The following is a 17,409-nucleotide window of genomic DNA, read 5'->3' as shown; positions in this document are numbered from 1 at the left end:
TTTAACACATGAAGCTTTGACTTCACTCTTCAGAACCAGAGGTTGCCGCCTGCTTTTACCTAAATGCTTTCCTACTTTACCAAGAACATATTTCGGGGGAAATAGTATATACTCTTTGCACAGAAAAAGGTCAAGAATAAATATAATATTCAGCACAGGAAGAAAATGTTATTAAAAAGTTATTAGTAATATAACGGCAGTCATTAGTCAACTGTTGTGTGCCTATGTGAGAGAGAAATATTTTTCCTTTTACCAACCAGTAACCTGCTCATCAGTTTGATGAAGAAGCCAAAGTGGAAACCCTTCTGTCAAAGGCCTGAAAGACAGAAGCCTCCTCCTCCTCCTCCTCCTCCTTTCTCCTCCTCCTCCTTCCCCTTCCTCTTCCTCCTCTTCCTCCTTCTAGTTTTCCCGCTGGCTCTTTTGCTTTTTCCGAGCCAGCCGGGCCTCACGAATCTCCTCCAGGGTCTTACGGGGGTCCATGACGAAGGCCAGAGCCACGGCGGCGGTGCCGTCGCCGCTCTGCCGCGAGAAGCAGAGGAAGGTGGCCCAGAGGAAGGCGCAGCAGCCCATGAAGGCCGTCCGCAGGTACAACGGCATCAGGACAAAGTTCAGAAACTGTGACGGAGGGCAGAAAACAGGACGTGATATTCAACTTAAACAGATATATTGACTCTAAATGAACCATAACTTACTAAATGAACATCATGCTGTATTGAAGAAGACATAAATGTGCACAAAACAGTCGTTTGTTTTCATGTTTACCTGCATGAACGGCCAGTACATGAGTCCAGTCTGAAAGTGAAAGTAGGAAATGATGAGTGAAGACACAGACGACATCACACAATCACATGTAAATCTCTGTTCTTATCTCTAAATTATTAAAGTGTCTAAAGTGTCTCTTTAAGGTCATTTTGTATCTCTTATACTCATTTATGTCTCTTGAAGTCAACTGTTGTCTCTTTCTAGTTGTTTTGTGCCTCTTTGAGGTCAGTTAGTGTGATTTTCTGGTTGTTTTTTGTCTTTTTATGTGTTTGTGTCTCTTTGTTGTCTTTAATGTCTCCTTGTCGTTTTGTGTCTCTTTGAGGTCATTTAAAGATGTTTTCATCGTTTTGTATTTGTGGTCGTTCTGTTTCTTTGTTGTTATTTTGCATCTCTTCGTGGTCAGTGATGATTGGTTCATTCAGTAATTCATCCAAAACAGTAAACTGTTTCTTTCCACCGCTGTGAAAAATGAAACTTAATTATTTAAGATTACTGAGACAACTTTTTACACGTCAAATAAAATAAGATTTCGGACGTTATGAATGAACATTTACCAGGATCGTGACGCGTTGCACTCAATTACATCAGCATGAGGCGGTGATTTACGTTTGGCAGGATTTCAGCTCCTGAAACTCGCTGACTTTTTTTAAAAATGCGACTGTATTACCCGACCTGCTCCTGGGCGTCGTGCCCACTGCGCAGAAGCAGCATGGTGCATAATCTAGGTTAATCTGGTCGTGAGGTCGCAGCAGTGTGTGTGTGTGTGTGTGTGTGTGTGTGTGTGTGTGTGTGTGTGTGGAGGGCAAGGTGACTCACTTTTACTTCGCTTGACTATGCCGAAGCCTTACTCACCTTCCAGGTGTTGAAGAACTTGTCCCTCCAGTCTTCAAAGATGTCTTCTTTTCCCTCCAAGAAGTTCACTCCTGCAGGACATGTGGAGACGTTTACGCAGAGTTTGGGGCTGGTGTGCGCCATTACGCACGATTACAACGTGTGTTATGACTCCTCACCTTGACCCACATGATGTTTGACTTAAAATCGACCTTAACAGGAAGCTCATCACTTCACTGCTGATTGTAGATTTTACAGATGTCTAACTGATGAGACATATTTGGGTCTGTGTTTTTGCATTTTGGTGACATTGAAACAGAGATATTTTGATGTTTTTGGCATCAGATGATATTCACCTTAAACCAAACATAGAACCAGTGTGTGTCTCCACTTTAAACCAAACTCTAAATTGTCTTTGCATTGTGGATTTAGACCCGTTTACCTGTATAGAAGACGCTGGTGGCCAAAGGCGACGCGAAGCTTTGGTCCAGCAGGAGTTTGCGGAAAACCATCCCGGCGGATTTCCCGGGGAAACGCCTCTCCAGGGCTCGCAGCCAGAAGTAATTGAAGTTTCCATGGAAACTTATAGCCACGATAGCCACGTGGCGAGTGTGTTTCCAGTCCATGTGCTCCTCCTGAGCGATGAGCTGATGGACCAGGTCGCCGCCGGCGAATAAGCACCCGTACAAAGTGACGTTGGCAAGCCAGGGGAACCGTTTGGCGGCTTCTTTCAGGACAGCTCTCCTCATTTCAGAAGCTGGGAGGGGGGGGCTCCAAAAGTAATGCTGGTCCCTCAAATAGCTTCGATTCGGCAATCAAGGCGCAAGCATAGCGGTTAAAACGATCTGACTTGGCCCTGGTGTCAGTCGGACGCAATCCATCTGTGCGCGGTATAATCAGGGAGGGATTAGACGGTTCCACCGGCAGCAGGGATATCACACATTACCGGGTCTTCAGATAGCTAACGCGAAATTACAGACCCCTCCTAAAAGTTTCCCAAACACTGTCGGCTCCTGCGTAAAACCTGCCATGGCACCACTTTGGTCATTTTGGAGAGGTGCTTCTCTATTGCGTCCTAGAGATTTGTGCGTAAAGTACATCCGATCCTTTCACGCTATATTAAACAGAGAGACGATCCAGTGGACATAAATATGAAATCTAGATCATTCCGTCTGCTCTCACTCGATGTGTCGCTCCCAACAAATCCTGCGGGTCAAGCGCTAATCTGATGGATTGTCCCGGGCCGGTCCGACGTACTGCGTCACCGCGTTCAGCCAGACAGTCCACGCACTGTAGATCTGCGTTGTCCAAACCCGCAATCTGCTCTCTCTCTTCCTCTACCTCTCTCTCTCTCTTGCTGTCTCTCTCTCTCCCTTTCTCTATCTCTCTCTCTCTCTCCCTCTCCCTCGCTCTCTCTACCTCTCTCCCTCTCTCTCCCTCCCTCTCCCTCTCTCTCTCTCTCTCCCTCCCTCTCCCTCTCCCTCTCTCTCTCTCTCTCTCTCTCTCTCTCTCTCTCTCTCTCTCTCTCTCTCCCCCTCCCTCTCTCTCTCTTAGTCTCTCCCTCAGTCTCTCTCTCTCTCTGTCTCTGCAATACGCTGAATTAAATGTGAAAACGTCTCAAGGATGTTTGGGAATGGATAAGAAATGTTTTCTCTGATCCATCAAACATGGCTCTTTTAAGAATCTGGGACCTTGAATGGATGAAAGGAGCCAGAGCTTTGAGAGGCACAGTGAACACATGCTGTACCCATTACAACCACTAGAGGGCGATGTAACTCCGCATAAAGCCAATTGTCTCACCTGTTACCTGAGCAAGGAGATAAACCTGTTTACCTGTGAAGCCTCTGATTCATTGTACTTTGTGTTTCTCTCTGTGTTCTTCAGGGCTATTTGAACATCAAATGTGCACAACATGATCACTGACTTTTATTTGATTTATTGTATATTGTAGGATCAGTGATGTTATGCTACTAATTTGACTGCTTAACATTTCATCAGCTCTAATGTAAGCGGGTCGGTAGATGAGGGAGGGGAGGAAACAAAGCATATCTCAAGCCCATTGGCTGGTTTCCCTGTCCATCAAATGTTCCTCGCCTGTGATTGGCTGCTGCCCCGAAAGCCTCGGAAGTGTCATTTTTGGGACTTGAGCAAAACTTCTGCATACCGAGCGGCGGTGTGGCGGCTTCGAGCTGATTCACGACTTTTCGGGATTAAATGTTTACCAGAAAGCTGTAAAAACAGGTACGTTTGAAGACGGTTATCTACGTCACAATGGCTGCTTTCAATGTTTGAGACTGAATCGTTGTTTTGTTCCGTAGTTTGTTGTGTTTGCTCACCCGAGCATGATCACTAACGAGCCCCAACTCCTCCAAAACACAGCCGTGACGACTGTTGGAGTTGACATTTTAACGCATAAAGATGCTGCTCAGGGAACAGATTTATACGCGGAATTGATTTTAAGACTTTATAAATTGATAAAAACTAATACTTCGGTGTATGTGACGTACGTAGCTTAAAAACAGGAGATTTCTTAACGCAGTTCTCTCCACGGACCAGATCCACACACGTGCCTCCTCGTGACATTCCCACGCGAACTCATTATGTATTTATTATGCATTTCACGAGATTAAACTCATGAAGAAGACCATGGTGCTGGTGGGCGGAGGGCTAACGTGATGGAAATAACTACAGAAATACGGAAGTTGTTTTGAGCGAGTTGAGACACGTCCTGTTGTTTCTTCTAATAATTACAATAATAATAACAATAATAACAATAATAATAATGTGGGTTTTGCACGTGCGTGCATTTCATACCTCGTCTGTTAGTCAGAGCACGTGCAGCTTGAAGGAGTTGCAGCTTATTGAAATATGAAACGTGGGAAATTCAAATTGGGTTTGTTGAGCTGTAATATAATAAAACAGTTTGTGTACTTCAAATCACATACAGTTAAAGAAGGATATTAAAACACAGCAGAATAAACACAGTTCTTGTTGGATTCTGACTATAAGATGTATGGTAAACATGTAACTTTTTCTCTCCTCCTGCTTCTTTAGGACTTTGTCCCCAGAGGCAGTTGTGTATTTTTTACCCCGTAAACAGTCTGATAGGCATCATTCCATGCAGGTTGACCTAAATACGGCCTGGCTGCACATTTGCATAAAAAGAACAAAGAATACGCTTTTGTTTCGTGCCACACCCGTATCATATAAAACATATTCATACATTCATAGACAACAGGCTTTCGGACAGAAGTAGTTTGATATTATTGAGTTATTATAAACCACAGATGAAAGAGGAGCAGCGTCCTGTTTTTACACCATGAAAAGGAAAATTAACCGCTGTGGTTTTTGGTCAGTTTGTCAGCACCAGTATCTGTGTGCATCCTCACGTCAGAGTGCATAACTGCATAACTCTGCATAATGTCTGTTAGCCCTACATTTGCATTCACGTGGGTGTTAACGAGACACTGGAGAACAGTTTACTGGTTGTGTGTTCGTCAAAATGTTCTGTGAACAATGTAACTTAAAACAAAAACATTCTCTTATTGATGTATAATGTTGTGCAGTATATTGACCTGAGGATGGACGTGTCGGAGTCAGTGGAGGTCCTGGGCTTTGTTGATTAATCAATTAACCAATCAATTGCTTGTTTGTATGTCAACCGACATTTAGAAGCCCGAAGATATTCCCCTTATTTAAGAAGCTGAGACCAGCGAGGTTTTGGGCATTTTTTCACTTGAATTTTATGATAAATTGATTATTAAAATTGTCCAGTTTGAGCTCCATCTTAACTCCCTTTTTGAGGTGACTGGCGCGTTAACAAGGCTAGCAGTTTCCCTCTGCTTCCAGTCTTTGTGCTAAGCTAAGCTCAAAAAAACGTCCTGGACCTGTAACAGATGCAAAAGAAACCGAAACAATTACTTGATTTTTTTTAAATTATTTTGATTATTCAGCAACTATTTTGACCATCGATTCTTTGTTTTATATCATCGTGAAGAGAAAATCTTTTTGCACCTTTAGTCGGCCAAAACAAACAATTTATAGACGGAATTTTGGGCTTTTAGAAAGTAAGGCGATTAATCAATTGATCGAGATAATAATCTGCAGTCCTACATCAGATTCTGGAACCCAAAACGTCGTAATGTTCCTTTAACAAAGCAACATGAATCACAGGTTATGTCTCTTATCTTACTACTAAAATAAATTGGTGCATACTTGTGATATTTACACATTGAAAGGCCTGATTAGCGTCGTCATGGCCCTGTGTTCTGGATGAGCTCGTTATGGATTTGGTATTGAGATGCTAGTCGTGGTGGTCTGATGCTGGGTCACATGATGATACTGTATGTGTGACAGCAGCATGAGGCCCGACTTCCTCTTTAGATGCTGTAAAGGAAGCCGGCCGACCGCAGCAGGTTGTGTCGTTACTTTGAGCTCTGAGGAAAAACGAAAGTTTGAACCTTCATCATTTAAAGACTTTAACATCTGAAGATTCAAGTGAAATAAAGATGCATGAGATGCATTGAAGTCCCACTGAAGCAGAATATTTGAGTGGTGCAGAGTCACTTTTTACTTTGTTCTCTGCTATCAGTTTTCCAACGAGCACCGACCGGCTTTCACATCAACTCGCAGCCAAAACAACCAGAACGTGGCTGCAGAGCAGCGTTGTTCTAGTGATCTCTGATAGCGGATGCTGAGGTCACAGGAAGAAGCTTAATGAACTGACTCCATGTGACCTGCTGGACCTCGCTGGGGGTCACGTTCACTAACTCTGTTTTATATTCATCACACTGAGCGGACCGTACGCGTATCGTACTGAAGTCACTCTGAAGTCGTGTTGTTCGCTGTCTGCTGGAGGTAGGAAGTGGTTCTCTTGTTGCCACACATCCTCCGTCAGTCACAGCGCTCTGCATGCAGAGTTCTACCTCGTCGGTTATTAAGCATTAAACTCCACATTCAGTACATTCCTTCACTTTATCCTCATCCTGTTGTGTTGCAGCCTCATGCTAAATATGCTTTTAATTTATTTGTTTTGCCGTCATCAATCTAAACTCTCTATGAAACACAGTGAGTCTGTCTGTCTGGTTTCAGGTTCCACTGCGTCTCTGGTTGTGTTTTGTAAACATCCATCTCTCTCGTTGTTGGTCTCAGGAGGCGGGAGGATGTCTGTGGAGGTGGACGTGTTGCTGCAGGAGGCCAAAGAAAGCATCGAGGCGGCTCAGAACTACCGCAGCGAGCTCCAGCAGCGCCTGAATGGACTCAACCAGGCCCGCAAACAGGTAGCGCAGTCTGCTCACACAGCTGCAGGTACACACATTTAAAACAGACGGAACAAGAGCTGGACAGCGCCACCGTCTGGCTGCTTATGAAGCAAAACTCATAACTCCTTCTAGAGTTGAATTCACCTTTTGTGAAGGACAAATGTCTCATGGTTCTACAGCCAATGTTGTCTTCCTGTGATGTTCAGAGGTGGAAGAAGTATTCAGATCCTTTACTGCAGAAAGAGTACTAATACCTCGCTTAAAATACTCCACTACAAGTCAAAGCCTGCATTCAAAACCTTACTGAGATGTAGTGGAGTAAAAAGTACAATAGTTACCTCTGAGATGTAGTAAAAATAACAGTCTCTCTCTCTCACTCACTCACTCACACTCACACACACACACACACACACAATACATTTTTCTCCCTCCGCCCAATCCCAGCTGCTCCATCACACGTGATGTTTCTTTCCCAGAACACACACACACACACACACACACACACACACAGTGAGAATAAAGGAGACACCAGAATGTGTTCAGCATCTCGTCGTCTAAACAAACACTATTTTTTTCCACCAACCCCAAAATATTGATCAATGACAGTCGCCAGGAAGTGATGCTTTGTCTCCACTGGAAAAGTCCAAACACACACACACACACACACAAAGTACAGTGTGTGTGTGTGTCTGTGTGTTCTTGTCAGTACTCTTTATCAGTGCAGCAGTTGTCAATCAGCCTTCCGTTTCCTGCTATCTCTCTATCGCTGCCTCTGTGCACTCATTGTGTAATACGTGTGTGTGTGTGTATGTGTGTTGTGTAGTGTATAAAAGTGTTTTCTACAAAGAGGAACTGAAACATGACCTCGACCGCTGATGACAATCTGCAAGCTTCCTGACAAGCTACTCGTCAGAGAGAGTAGTCTGTGTATGATATAAGGAAGAGTAGTAGTAGTCGTCGTCGTAGTAGTAGTAGGTGTAGTGGTCGTGGTAGTAATTGTTGTAGGAGTATATACAGTTGTGTGAAAAAGTGTTTGCCCCCTTCCTGATTTCATATTTTTTTGCATGTTTGTCACACTTAAATGTAAGTTAAACTTTTGTCTCGTCAGTCCACAGAGTATTTTCCCAAAAGTCTTGGGGATCATCAAGATGTTTTCTGGCAAAACTGAGACGAGCCTTTATGTTCTTTTTGCTCAGCAGTGGTTTTCGTCTTGGAACTCTGCCATGCAGGCCATTTTTGCCCAGTCTCTTTCTTATGGTGGAGTCATGAACACTGACCTTAATTGAGGCAAGTGAGGCCTGCAGTTCTTTGGATGTTGTTCTGGGGTCTTTTGTGACCTCTTGGATGAGTCGTCGCTGCGCTCTTGGGGTAATTTTGGTCGGCCGGCCACTCCTGGGAAGGTTCACCACTGTTCCATGTTTTCGCCATTTGTGGATAATGGCTCTCACTGTGGTTCGCTGGAGTCCCAAAGCTTTAGAAATGGCTTTGTAACCTTTTCCAGACTGATAGATCTCAATTACTTCGTTTCTCATTTGTTCCTGAATTTCTTTGGATCGCAGCATGATGTCTAGCTTTTGAGGATCTTTTGGTCTACCTCACTTTGTCAGGCAGGTCCTATTTAAGTGATTTCTTGATTGAGAACAGGTGTGGCAGTAATCAGGCCTGGGTGTGGCTAGAGAAATTGAACTCAGCTTTCCAAAGATTTGATAAACCACAGTTAATTTATGTTTTAACAGGGGGGGGGGGGCAATCACTTTTTCACACAGGGCCATGTAGGTTTGGATTTTTTTTTCCCCCTTAATAATAAAAACTTTAATTTAAAAACTGCATTTTGTGTTTACTTGTGTTATCTTTGTCTAATATTTAAATTTGTTTGATGATCTGAAACATTTAAGTGTGACAAACGAATAAGAAAAAAATAAGAAATCGGGAAGGGGGCAAACACTTTTTCACACAACTGTATATGAACATAAAGAACAATAACAATGGATTTGAGATATTCGTGCAGAATGGTGGTAATAGTGCAGTGTGTCTGGTTAATTGTTCATCAGACTGACGGCCAGTGGAAAGAAGCTGTTATGAAGGGTTTAAAGTTGCATAGATGAACGTAACCTTCTTCTTCCCTTCTCACCTTGTGTCCTCTGTCCTCCAGGTGCGGGGCAGCTCGGGTCAGGCCCGCGAGGCCCTGCGGCGCCACTTCACGGAGCTGCAGTCGGCGGCGAGCCGTCTGCTGTCGGAGCGTCTGGCCGACCTGCTGGCCGAGGTGGACGCCATCGAGGCGGACAGCGTCAAACCGCTGGACGACTGCCAGAGCCTCATCGAGCACGGCGTGGGCCAGGCCGACGAGCTGCTGAGAGAAGGTGACGCTCCGCCAAACACAGACGCCATCGAGGGATTGATTGTTTTGCTCTTGTGTGATAATAGAATGTAATAATTGAGGGTTTGGGCATTCATAGACGACATTTTGACATTTGTTTTAGGCTAAATGGTAAATAATCAACAATGAAAATACTCATTAGATGCATTTATTACTTCTGATTATAACGTCAGTCAGATCAGATCATCATGCATGTTTTACATATAATAAATGATAATACCGTCCTCCATGTGTTAGTTATTTAAATACGGTCTCCGTCTCTCCAGGGGAAGCAGCTCTGCGTTGTGGTCTCGGGGAGAAGGAGGACCAACTGGGCAGCTTCACCAAGAAGGCCATGCACATCCAACTGGACAGGTGGGACAGAGACGCTAGTGCTCTTATCAATATTCTTATCAATACTCTTATCAATGCTCTTTATCGCAGCAATACAAGAAGTTTCAAAATCTTTGACGAGGACGTCTCACTCCACAACTAAGAAAGTACCGATAGAAGAACCGATAGCTCTGAACCTCATGTAGAACCAGGTTTCAGGGCGGCATCTTAAACAGAGACCGACTCTAACAAACAAACGTGCAATAACATTCAGATTCTGGTTCTTTATGTGTTTTCCAGCCTTCCGGAGGTGCCGGCGCTGGTGGACGTTCCGTGTGTTTCCGCCCAGCTGGACGACTCCCTGCTGGGTCTCCTGAGGGACCGGGTGTCCCAACTTGGCTCTGTCTCCTCCCACCCGCCGGTCCAGATAGAAGAGCTGCAGGAGAGACCGGGCAGCGTCCTGGTGCGCTGGTGTAAGGTCAGCACGCCGTAAACACACAGAACACACTCTTAATGATGCAAATGTCATTATTATTATTATTATTATTATTACTATTATTTATTATTATCATTATTACTGCATCAGGTGGACGAGGACTTTGCAGCAGCAGATTACCGGCTGCAGCACCGGCGCTCCGGCAGCGGGGGGGCTCAGTACGAGGACGCCTTCATCGGTCGGGACTGTGAGTTCCTGGTGCTGCACCTCGACCCGCACACCGACTACCTGTTCAGGGTCTGCGCCCGCGGGGAGGGTCGAACCGAGTGGAGCCCCTGGAGCACCCCGCAGACGGGGTACACCACCCTCGCGCCGCACGGTAGGGGAAGATTTAGAGGTGCTGCTCGGGGGAGGGGGGGGGGGAATACACACGAGTCGCCTCTCTGAGGTATTATATCGTCTGGTATTCGTTTATCTGTCCTGTTTAGAAAACAGTTAAAACATATATTTTTATTCCTCCACGCCGGTGATATTCGTTTCTTTCCGGTTGTCCGTCTGGTAAACATCCACCTGGACTCAACGATCAAGACGTTCAAGAATGAATATGTTAATTATGACAAGTTCACACAAAAGCCTCGTAGGATAAAAAGGACAGACATGGATATAAAACATGCAACATGACACGAAGAGGCACATTTACATAAATTAATTGCGGCTTCATACAGTGAACGTGAACGAAATGACACTGAAGAATTCTTGCATTTCTGGACATTGTATCTTTTGTTGTTGGTGTTTTGTTGCACCTTCTACTTTCAAATTATAAAAGTTTAAAAGTAAACAAAAAGACTAGAAGTAAAAGTCTTTAAACTTTAAAACACACTTCGGAGGCGTAATTTTGCATCATAGCATCATATTTTCAAGGGTCCCAGTGGCTGTACATTGAATGTTACGACGTTTTTTTTACCAATAAGTGTGTGTGTGTGTGTGTGTGTGTGTGTGTGTGTGTGTGTGTGTGTGTGTTTTGTCTGGTGATCTGCAGAGTGGTGTCCGGGCTCTGAGGGCTACATCCTGAGCAGCAGGAGAAACATCGCTCTGCGCAGTGACTCCGCCCACTCGCGCTGCCCCGTCCTCTACTCCAACGCACCCACCTACTTCTGTGGCCAGACGCTCACCTTCAAGTACGCACAAACACACAAAACACACTCGGATACGTCATATAGATCGTAGATTCTTTTGGATTTGGGTTTTTACAGTAATATAACGTGTGTGTGTGTGTGTGTGTGCAGGATGTCAGCAGCAGGTCAGATGGATCGGAGGGACAGTCTGGGTGTGTGTGTGGACAGCAGGAGAGGAGCCGACTCCCTTCAGAGAGACCAGGCCGTCTGCATTTCCACCAACGGTACGCTGACACACATAATGTCCCTTTATTTATTGATTAGATCTTTTGAAGGAGTAAAGATGGTTATAGTCTTTAGCTTTGACAACAAATCTGCTGAACTAAGTTTGATATTAAGTTCCAGAGTAAAGTCAACAGTAAGAGGTTTTATGCAGGTCTTCCTCTAAAGAAATGACAGCTGAGACGCTTTGGTTGCTTCTTGTTGGGTTACAGATACGGATGTGAAAATGTCGTACTTTGCTCTGGATGAAGCGCGAAGGTCTGTGTGGATGACTCGATTTTGTGGACGAGGAAACATCTCGCTTTGTTTCATATTAGTTTCACATGAGGTCACCATGAAGGTCTCAATACATACACAATGAGACCACAACGTACTCATAATGAAACACTTTTCATCGTGTCTTTGTGGTTCGGCTGGTTGTTCATCCCTCCTCCGCTGTGATTGGACGGCTGGGTGGAAAGTGACTAAACCTAACTGAGCTGTGATCACGTAACGAGCGGAAAGTGACACACCTTTTAGTAAGATGTCGTACGAACCGCTGTATCAGGATACGCTGATGCTTCAGCTTCAGTACGTCTGTGAACGAGAAGATGAAACGTGTTTTTACTGAAGTAACGGCAGCATTCTAGGTAGAACAGACATGGGATCACTTTAAGGGATCACAGCTTTTTAAAAGATACCCGCTTCAGTAAACATGGATGTTTTCTGTGGAAGGAAATGCTTTCAACATGAACTGTTTGCTTACTCTGCAGAGCGTCTTCAACTCCACGTCGTCATTATCTCGTATCTTCTTAAGACGTAACTCATAAAAGTTTATGATCAAACCGAGCTGCACAGCTTCTTATTCTGCACGGTGTTTCAGAGAGAAACGTTCTACTTTTTACTCCACTAACTTATCAAAGTTACGTCACAGAAGCTAATCACTGAGCTAATCGTTTAGCTGAGAATGTATCTAAGAACTTTGTTTCATTGCTGCTCAAGAAAACCTTTTTGATGACAAAGAATATCGATTATTTTCTTAATTAATTGTCTTTCTTTTTCTTACAATTAATCAAAAAGAACCAATAAGAGTATCGATACGGAGCCGGACCGATCCCTGTCCGTAGTAACAGGTGTGTGTGTGTGTGTGTGTGTGTGTGTGTCCCTCAGGAGCCGTGTTCGTGAACGGTAAAGAGATGACCAACCAGCTGCCGGCCGTGGCGCTGGGCTCCTCCGTGACCTTTGACATGGAGGTGGTGAACCTGTTCCCCGTCAGCAACAACCTGAGCGAGGGGGGGGGCCACTTCAAGCTGAGGGTCACCATCGGCTCCGGGAGCCGCGAGGTGGTGTTTGATTGGCTGGTGGACCAGGCGGTGGACTGCCTCTTCTTCGGCTGCTCGTTCGTCCACTCCGGCTGGAAAGTTCTGGTGTTTTAACGGATCCTTTTTGAATCTGCTGGAGTTTTCTCTTCTGTTGTTTTGTTGAGTCTGGAAATAATCCGTCGTTTCCTCCCACAGTGTAGACTTCCAGGAGCTTCACACAGTATTTGTCCGTAATTCACTGGTCCGGGTTTTTCTACGCAACCGGGAAAAACCCTGGAAAATCTGGGGCAAAGTCGAGCAGCATGTCCTGAAAAACAGTTTACCGACTTCACCAGATCTCGATGAGAAAGAGAAGTAAAGAGAACAGATTAAACTGAAATGAGCTGCTGCTATCACCAGCTTCACTTCAGCAGAGATTCAGCATGTTTCTGAAGTAATCTGGTTTCTGTGATCGCGGTACACAACCGATTCCTCCTGGAAGTATTTTGGCCATTTTAGATAAAAGATGAATAACAAAGCTGTGAGAAGAGGGTTCATATTTCAAGGAAAAAAAACTGAATCTCACAGATGAAAATCGTTAATTTACATGAAGGAAAACGTGGACGTTCGTTGTCGATTTGTGGACAAAAAATCTAATTGAGAAAAAAGTTGTACGGCCAAGATGCATATAAGCGTTTTATTTTATGGACATAAACAACTACGAATATAATTGATCACTTTTGCATCTAAATTTGTGACTTCAATCTCTCTGAATATTACGCCCTCCCCGGACTCCAGGGATTATTTTGTTATTAATATTTAACTTTTTAATATTCTAATTTTTAACTTCCAATGAGCCTAAAACGCCATCGAACGTTCGTGACATCATCTTTCCAGACACTGTGTTGACCAATCAAATCCATGGAAGTGTGGATTCTCGCTGGATGACTCTCTAATGTAAACGTATTTCTCGTGTTTTTTAAACAGTTTTTTTGAATAATTCTTCGTGAAATAACGAAGCCGCTCACACTTCTCTCATCCAGGGGTTTTAGGAGGTGTGTTTCCTGATTCCTCTGAGCCACTTGTTTCCTCGTGTGAATGTAAACGTACCGGCTCTCTGGGAGGAAATGTGATCGATTGATTCCAGACTCTTTTGTCAGTGTTTTTGATCTTTTCCACGTGAACCGACGGATCGTCTGGGCTTTTACTTTTGAACTCTCGGGGCCTCCTTACGATGTCGGCTTTTGTTTACAGCTCCGTTGTTGTTTTTTAACCTCCTCTCTGTGAGGAAGACTTTTAGGAACAGTTTGACACTTTGTAGATGAAAAACACAAGATAAGTTTTTATCTTTTAGTTTAGAGCAGCAGGAAAAACAGAGACAGACACAATCTGCTAAACCTGCTGCTCTTTTTTTTATTTGTATTTGTTTTAACTCGTCACTGTGAAAGTCAACTCGTGTTTTACTTTTAAAGGGACAGTTCACCATCAAACACAAACCTGTCTCAGTTAGGGTGTGTTCAGATTTAAAGGGACAGTACGTGTGTTGGTATGATGTACTTCTACACAGTCAGAGTTTTACTACAGTAGATGGAGCAAAGTAAAGTGCTGCTGTGGACGTATTTTAGACTCCTTAAAGGATCAATATCAGTTGAAGTGAACGCTGTATTTAGAATGTTTTCACCTCTTTACCTTGATGACGGGGAGCTGAAGCTGTTATCTATGATCTCTACAAACACACCAGACTCCATTCACTGAAACAGTGATTTAACAGAACACAGGAGCTGCTGGTCTGCTGCCTCCGTCTCAGTGTGTTTGTGTTGTTGTGACTTTAGTGTTTTTAAGGGTTCGTTCAGATTCACCAAGTTACACAAACGCACTAACCGATGGAGGCAGCGGTAGACGAGCAACGAGTGTGCTGAGAGGTAGAATCCCTGTTTTTGTGAATGGAGTCTGGTGTCTTTGAAGAGGGCAAAGCTCCATCTACTGCAGTAATACGCTGACTGTGAAGAAGTACTTGTACACATCCAGACTATCCCTTTAAACGACACAAAGATGCTGAAAAAGATGAAATTGTCTCCGCTTGTTTCGTTGCTCGTGTTTGTTTTCCCGGTGATCTCACTTTTCCACCACTTCCTGCTTCAGATAGTTTCTCTTGCTGACCGGCATGTGACACTGTGACTCGTCTGACGTCTGAGCCAATCAGAAGCTTGAGAGATGTTGTAGCCAACCACAGCAGAGGCCTAACCTGAAGACGTCCCTCTGACTCGCTAGAACGAGCTTTGAGCTCCTCCAAAACTCTGAAAAACACTTAAAAGCAATGTTTCCAAATCAAACGCACCGTTACCTTTTATTAAAATGAATTATATCTATAGGTTTGAAAACTGTTGAACCATTTGGGATAATAATAAGTACACAACTTAACGGCATATATAGCATTTTAATTCTAAAAGTTACATATCAGACCTTTAAAGTGGGTCTGAAACTAAACTCTTAGATATTTTTCTGCCTTCCTAAAGATAAAACTGCTGATTAGTTCAAAAGAATTGAAAGATTATCTTTTATTCTACTTAGGAGGAGACTTTGTTCTTGAGTTTTACAGTTTTTATATCCAGGCTGAAGATGTGAACCTTAGTTTTTTTTGGCTGAACTGTCTCCTTTTTAAACTATTCAAGCTGTTACGTTGAATTATTTGTGTGTCGCCAATCATTAACAGTATTTACGTGAAGCTCATTGATGAAGCTCATTGATGAAGCTGAGAGGAATTAATCATCCCTGCTGTTCAGATCAGACAGGAAGTCACACTTCTTCTTCTTTGGTTTTAAACTCATTTTGTGGAATATGTTAACAGTTTAAAACTAAAACGAGAAGTTGAGTTTATCATTTCTTAATGTCTCATACTGTTTGTTGCCATCCAGCTACCATTGTTTTGATACATCCTTTTATACCGATAAAATGTTAGAAATTAGAGTTAAAGTTGACGTCTTCAAATGTCTCATTTTGTCAATCCAGCATAAACAAATGCTAAATATTCTATTAACAATGATATCAAAGAGAACTGCAGCTCCGTTATCAATATCCTGTTCTGCCCTCATCAGTAAAGTCGTCTTGTTTTAAAGGAATAGTTTGACGTATTGTGACGTAAACATTTTTCATTCCTGTTTTTGTACAAATAAAACAAACAAGATGCAACGTGTCTTTTTTTCCTTTGGACTGAGCCAGGTTAACGTTTCCCCCTGTTTCCAGTCTTTATGCTAAGCTAAGCTAATCGCCTCCGGCTCCAGCTCTGTATTTGACAGACGCACATGAGATTGGTGTCGATCTTCTCGTTTCACTCTCGGGCAAGAAAGCAAATAAGTTTATTCCCCAAAATACGACTGTTCCTTTAAAGTTATTGTTATTTTGTTTGCTGAGGTTCATCAGGATGTCTGCTGTCTGGTTTATTCATTTATATTCCTGGTCTGTCTGGAGGAGTGAAGGTCTTTAACAATGATGCTGCAGCGTCATCACTTATTTTTGACAAATCTTTTTCTAACAATTCTTAATGTCTTCACAACATTTTCAGCTTTTCTGAATCCATAAATACATATTTGTTGTTCCTGCTGCTCTCTCTCTCTCTATGTATAGATATATATAAAGGGTTTAGTCTCTCCAGCTCTCTCTGACTTTGGGACGGCTGTCAATATGGCTGCGCAGAACAACTTCCGGTTCAAGCGAGGATCAAGGAGCGAGAAAATGACAATTAAGAGACTTGAGATGTACCCATTGACTGAATGAGCACAGCCCTACAGAGAACATGTTCCACCAGCCAACACTGAATATCAGCTCAGTGAGTCAGTTGATACGATATAAATTAACTAAAATACATTTTAAAAATGTAGTAAAATAATTTAGTAAAATCAACAAATAAAACTAAAACAGAAAAGCGACGTCACATGACAGCCATCATGTAAAACTGTTTTTAGAAGTGATTTAAAAGAGATTGCTGATCTCCATCATGGATCATCATCAATGATCGACAATTAGGATCGGTGGCAGAAAAAACGTGATCAGGGAATTTCCCAAAAGTGTGTGAACCTTGAGTTTCATAATCTGTTGCACCTGTATAGAATAATACAAGGTGATGAGGAAATGGCAGTAGAAATGGTCAGGAACGTTCATTCGCGTTCAGATTTGCTCTTTTCAGGTGAAGGCCATGTTATAGTGGGTCACCTAGAAAATAAGAAAAGTTATGAAACACTGCATATGAACCATGTCAGCTGCTGGATCAGCCCCCTTTAGTCCACAATACCAGGACTTTGTCCCCATCATCGTGATTCCAAGTCAATACATTATGCAACGATGAGTTCAGGGACATTTAAAGTTTAGTTTCCCACATGTTTTGTTCCACAACTGTTCCATCTGCTCATCAGACCTCAGCTCTACTCAACCCTTGCGTTTTTTATGCGTTTTAATGCGTTTGTTTTAATTATGCGTGTGAATTCCGCTTGATGCCTGTCCTGCCTTGTTTGTTCTTATCTGAGCCTCAGTGCGTTGCTTCCCAATTAAAAAGTCACTACGGTTGCTGTAATGCTTGTTCTGACGCGTGCCATAAATAACAATGTCCAGTTTCGAATATAGGCATTTTAGTTCTCACATAATCAGAGTTCACCACTTTCTCTTCACTTATCCATTTTCTCCATAAACCAATAAATCATAACATTTGCATTCGTTAAATCTGCACGGTGAAAAACTGTTTGCTTCTACCTATTAGCAA

The 17,409-nt window shown here is 43.1% G+C and overlaps 2 protein-coding genes across 4 annotated transcripts; one reads left to right on the top strand and one right to left on the bottom strand.

Annotated features, from left to right (window-relative positions):
- Positions 1-23: 23 nt before the first annotated feature.
- mpv17l (MPV17 mitochondrial membrane protein like) lies at positions 24-2,788 on the bottom strand. The gene is made up of 4 exons (XM_031862378.1): positions 2,036-2,788; positions 1,615-1,685; positions 763-792; positions 24-615 (listed from the first exon to the last, which is right to left on the bottom strand). Exons 1-4 carry the CDS (start codon positions 2,340-2,342, stop codon positions 400-402), a joined length of 624 nt encoding a protein of 207 aa, XP_031718238.1. The 5' UTR covers positions 2,343-2,788; the 3' UTR covers positions 24-399.
- Positions 2,789-3,739: 951 nt separating this feature from the next.
- On the top strand, positions 3,740-13,455 carry crlf3 (cytokine receptor-like factor 3). 3 transcript variants are annotated; one of them, XM_031862332.1, is made up of 9 exons: positions 3,740-3,834; positions 6,745-6,872; positions 9,007-9,214; positions 9,498-9,585; positions 9,844-10,021; positions 10,130-10,358; positions 11,019-11,157; positions 11,266-11,378; positions 12,526-13,455. In XM_031862332.1, the coding sequence occupies exons 2-9, from the start codon at positions 6,756-6,758 to the stop codon at positions 12,789-12,791; spliced, it is 1,338 nt and encodes a 445-aa protein (XP_031718192.1). In that variant the 5' UTR covers positions 3,740-3,834; positions 6,745-6,755; the 3' UTR covers positions 12,792-13,455. The 3 variants fall into 3 exon arrangements, with proteins under 3 accessions (XP_031718192.1, XP_031718193.1, XP_031718191.1); XM_031862333.1 differs by having other exon boundaries at positions 6,685-6,872; XM_031862331.1 differs by lacking the exon at positions 3,740-3,834 and having other exon boundaries at positions 4,582-6,872.
- The last annotated feature ends 3,954 nt before the right edge of the window (positions 13,456-17,409 follow it).

Source organism: Anarrhichthys ocellatus, unplaced genomic scaffold, assembly GCF_004355925.1.
Source record: "Anarrhichthys ocellatus isolate YVR2014 unplaced genomic scaffold, GSC_Weel_1.0 scaffold26, whole genome shotgun sequence".
NCBI classification, from domain to species: domain Eukaryota; kingdom Metazoa; phylum Chordata; class Actinopteri; order Perciformes; family Anarhichadidae; genus Anarrhichthys; species Anarrhichthys ocellatus.
The sequence above is the reverse complement of the archived record's forward strand: the minus strand, read 5'-3'. Positions and strand labels throughout refer to the sequence as shown.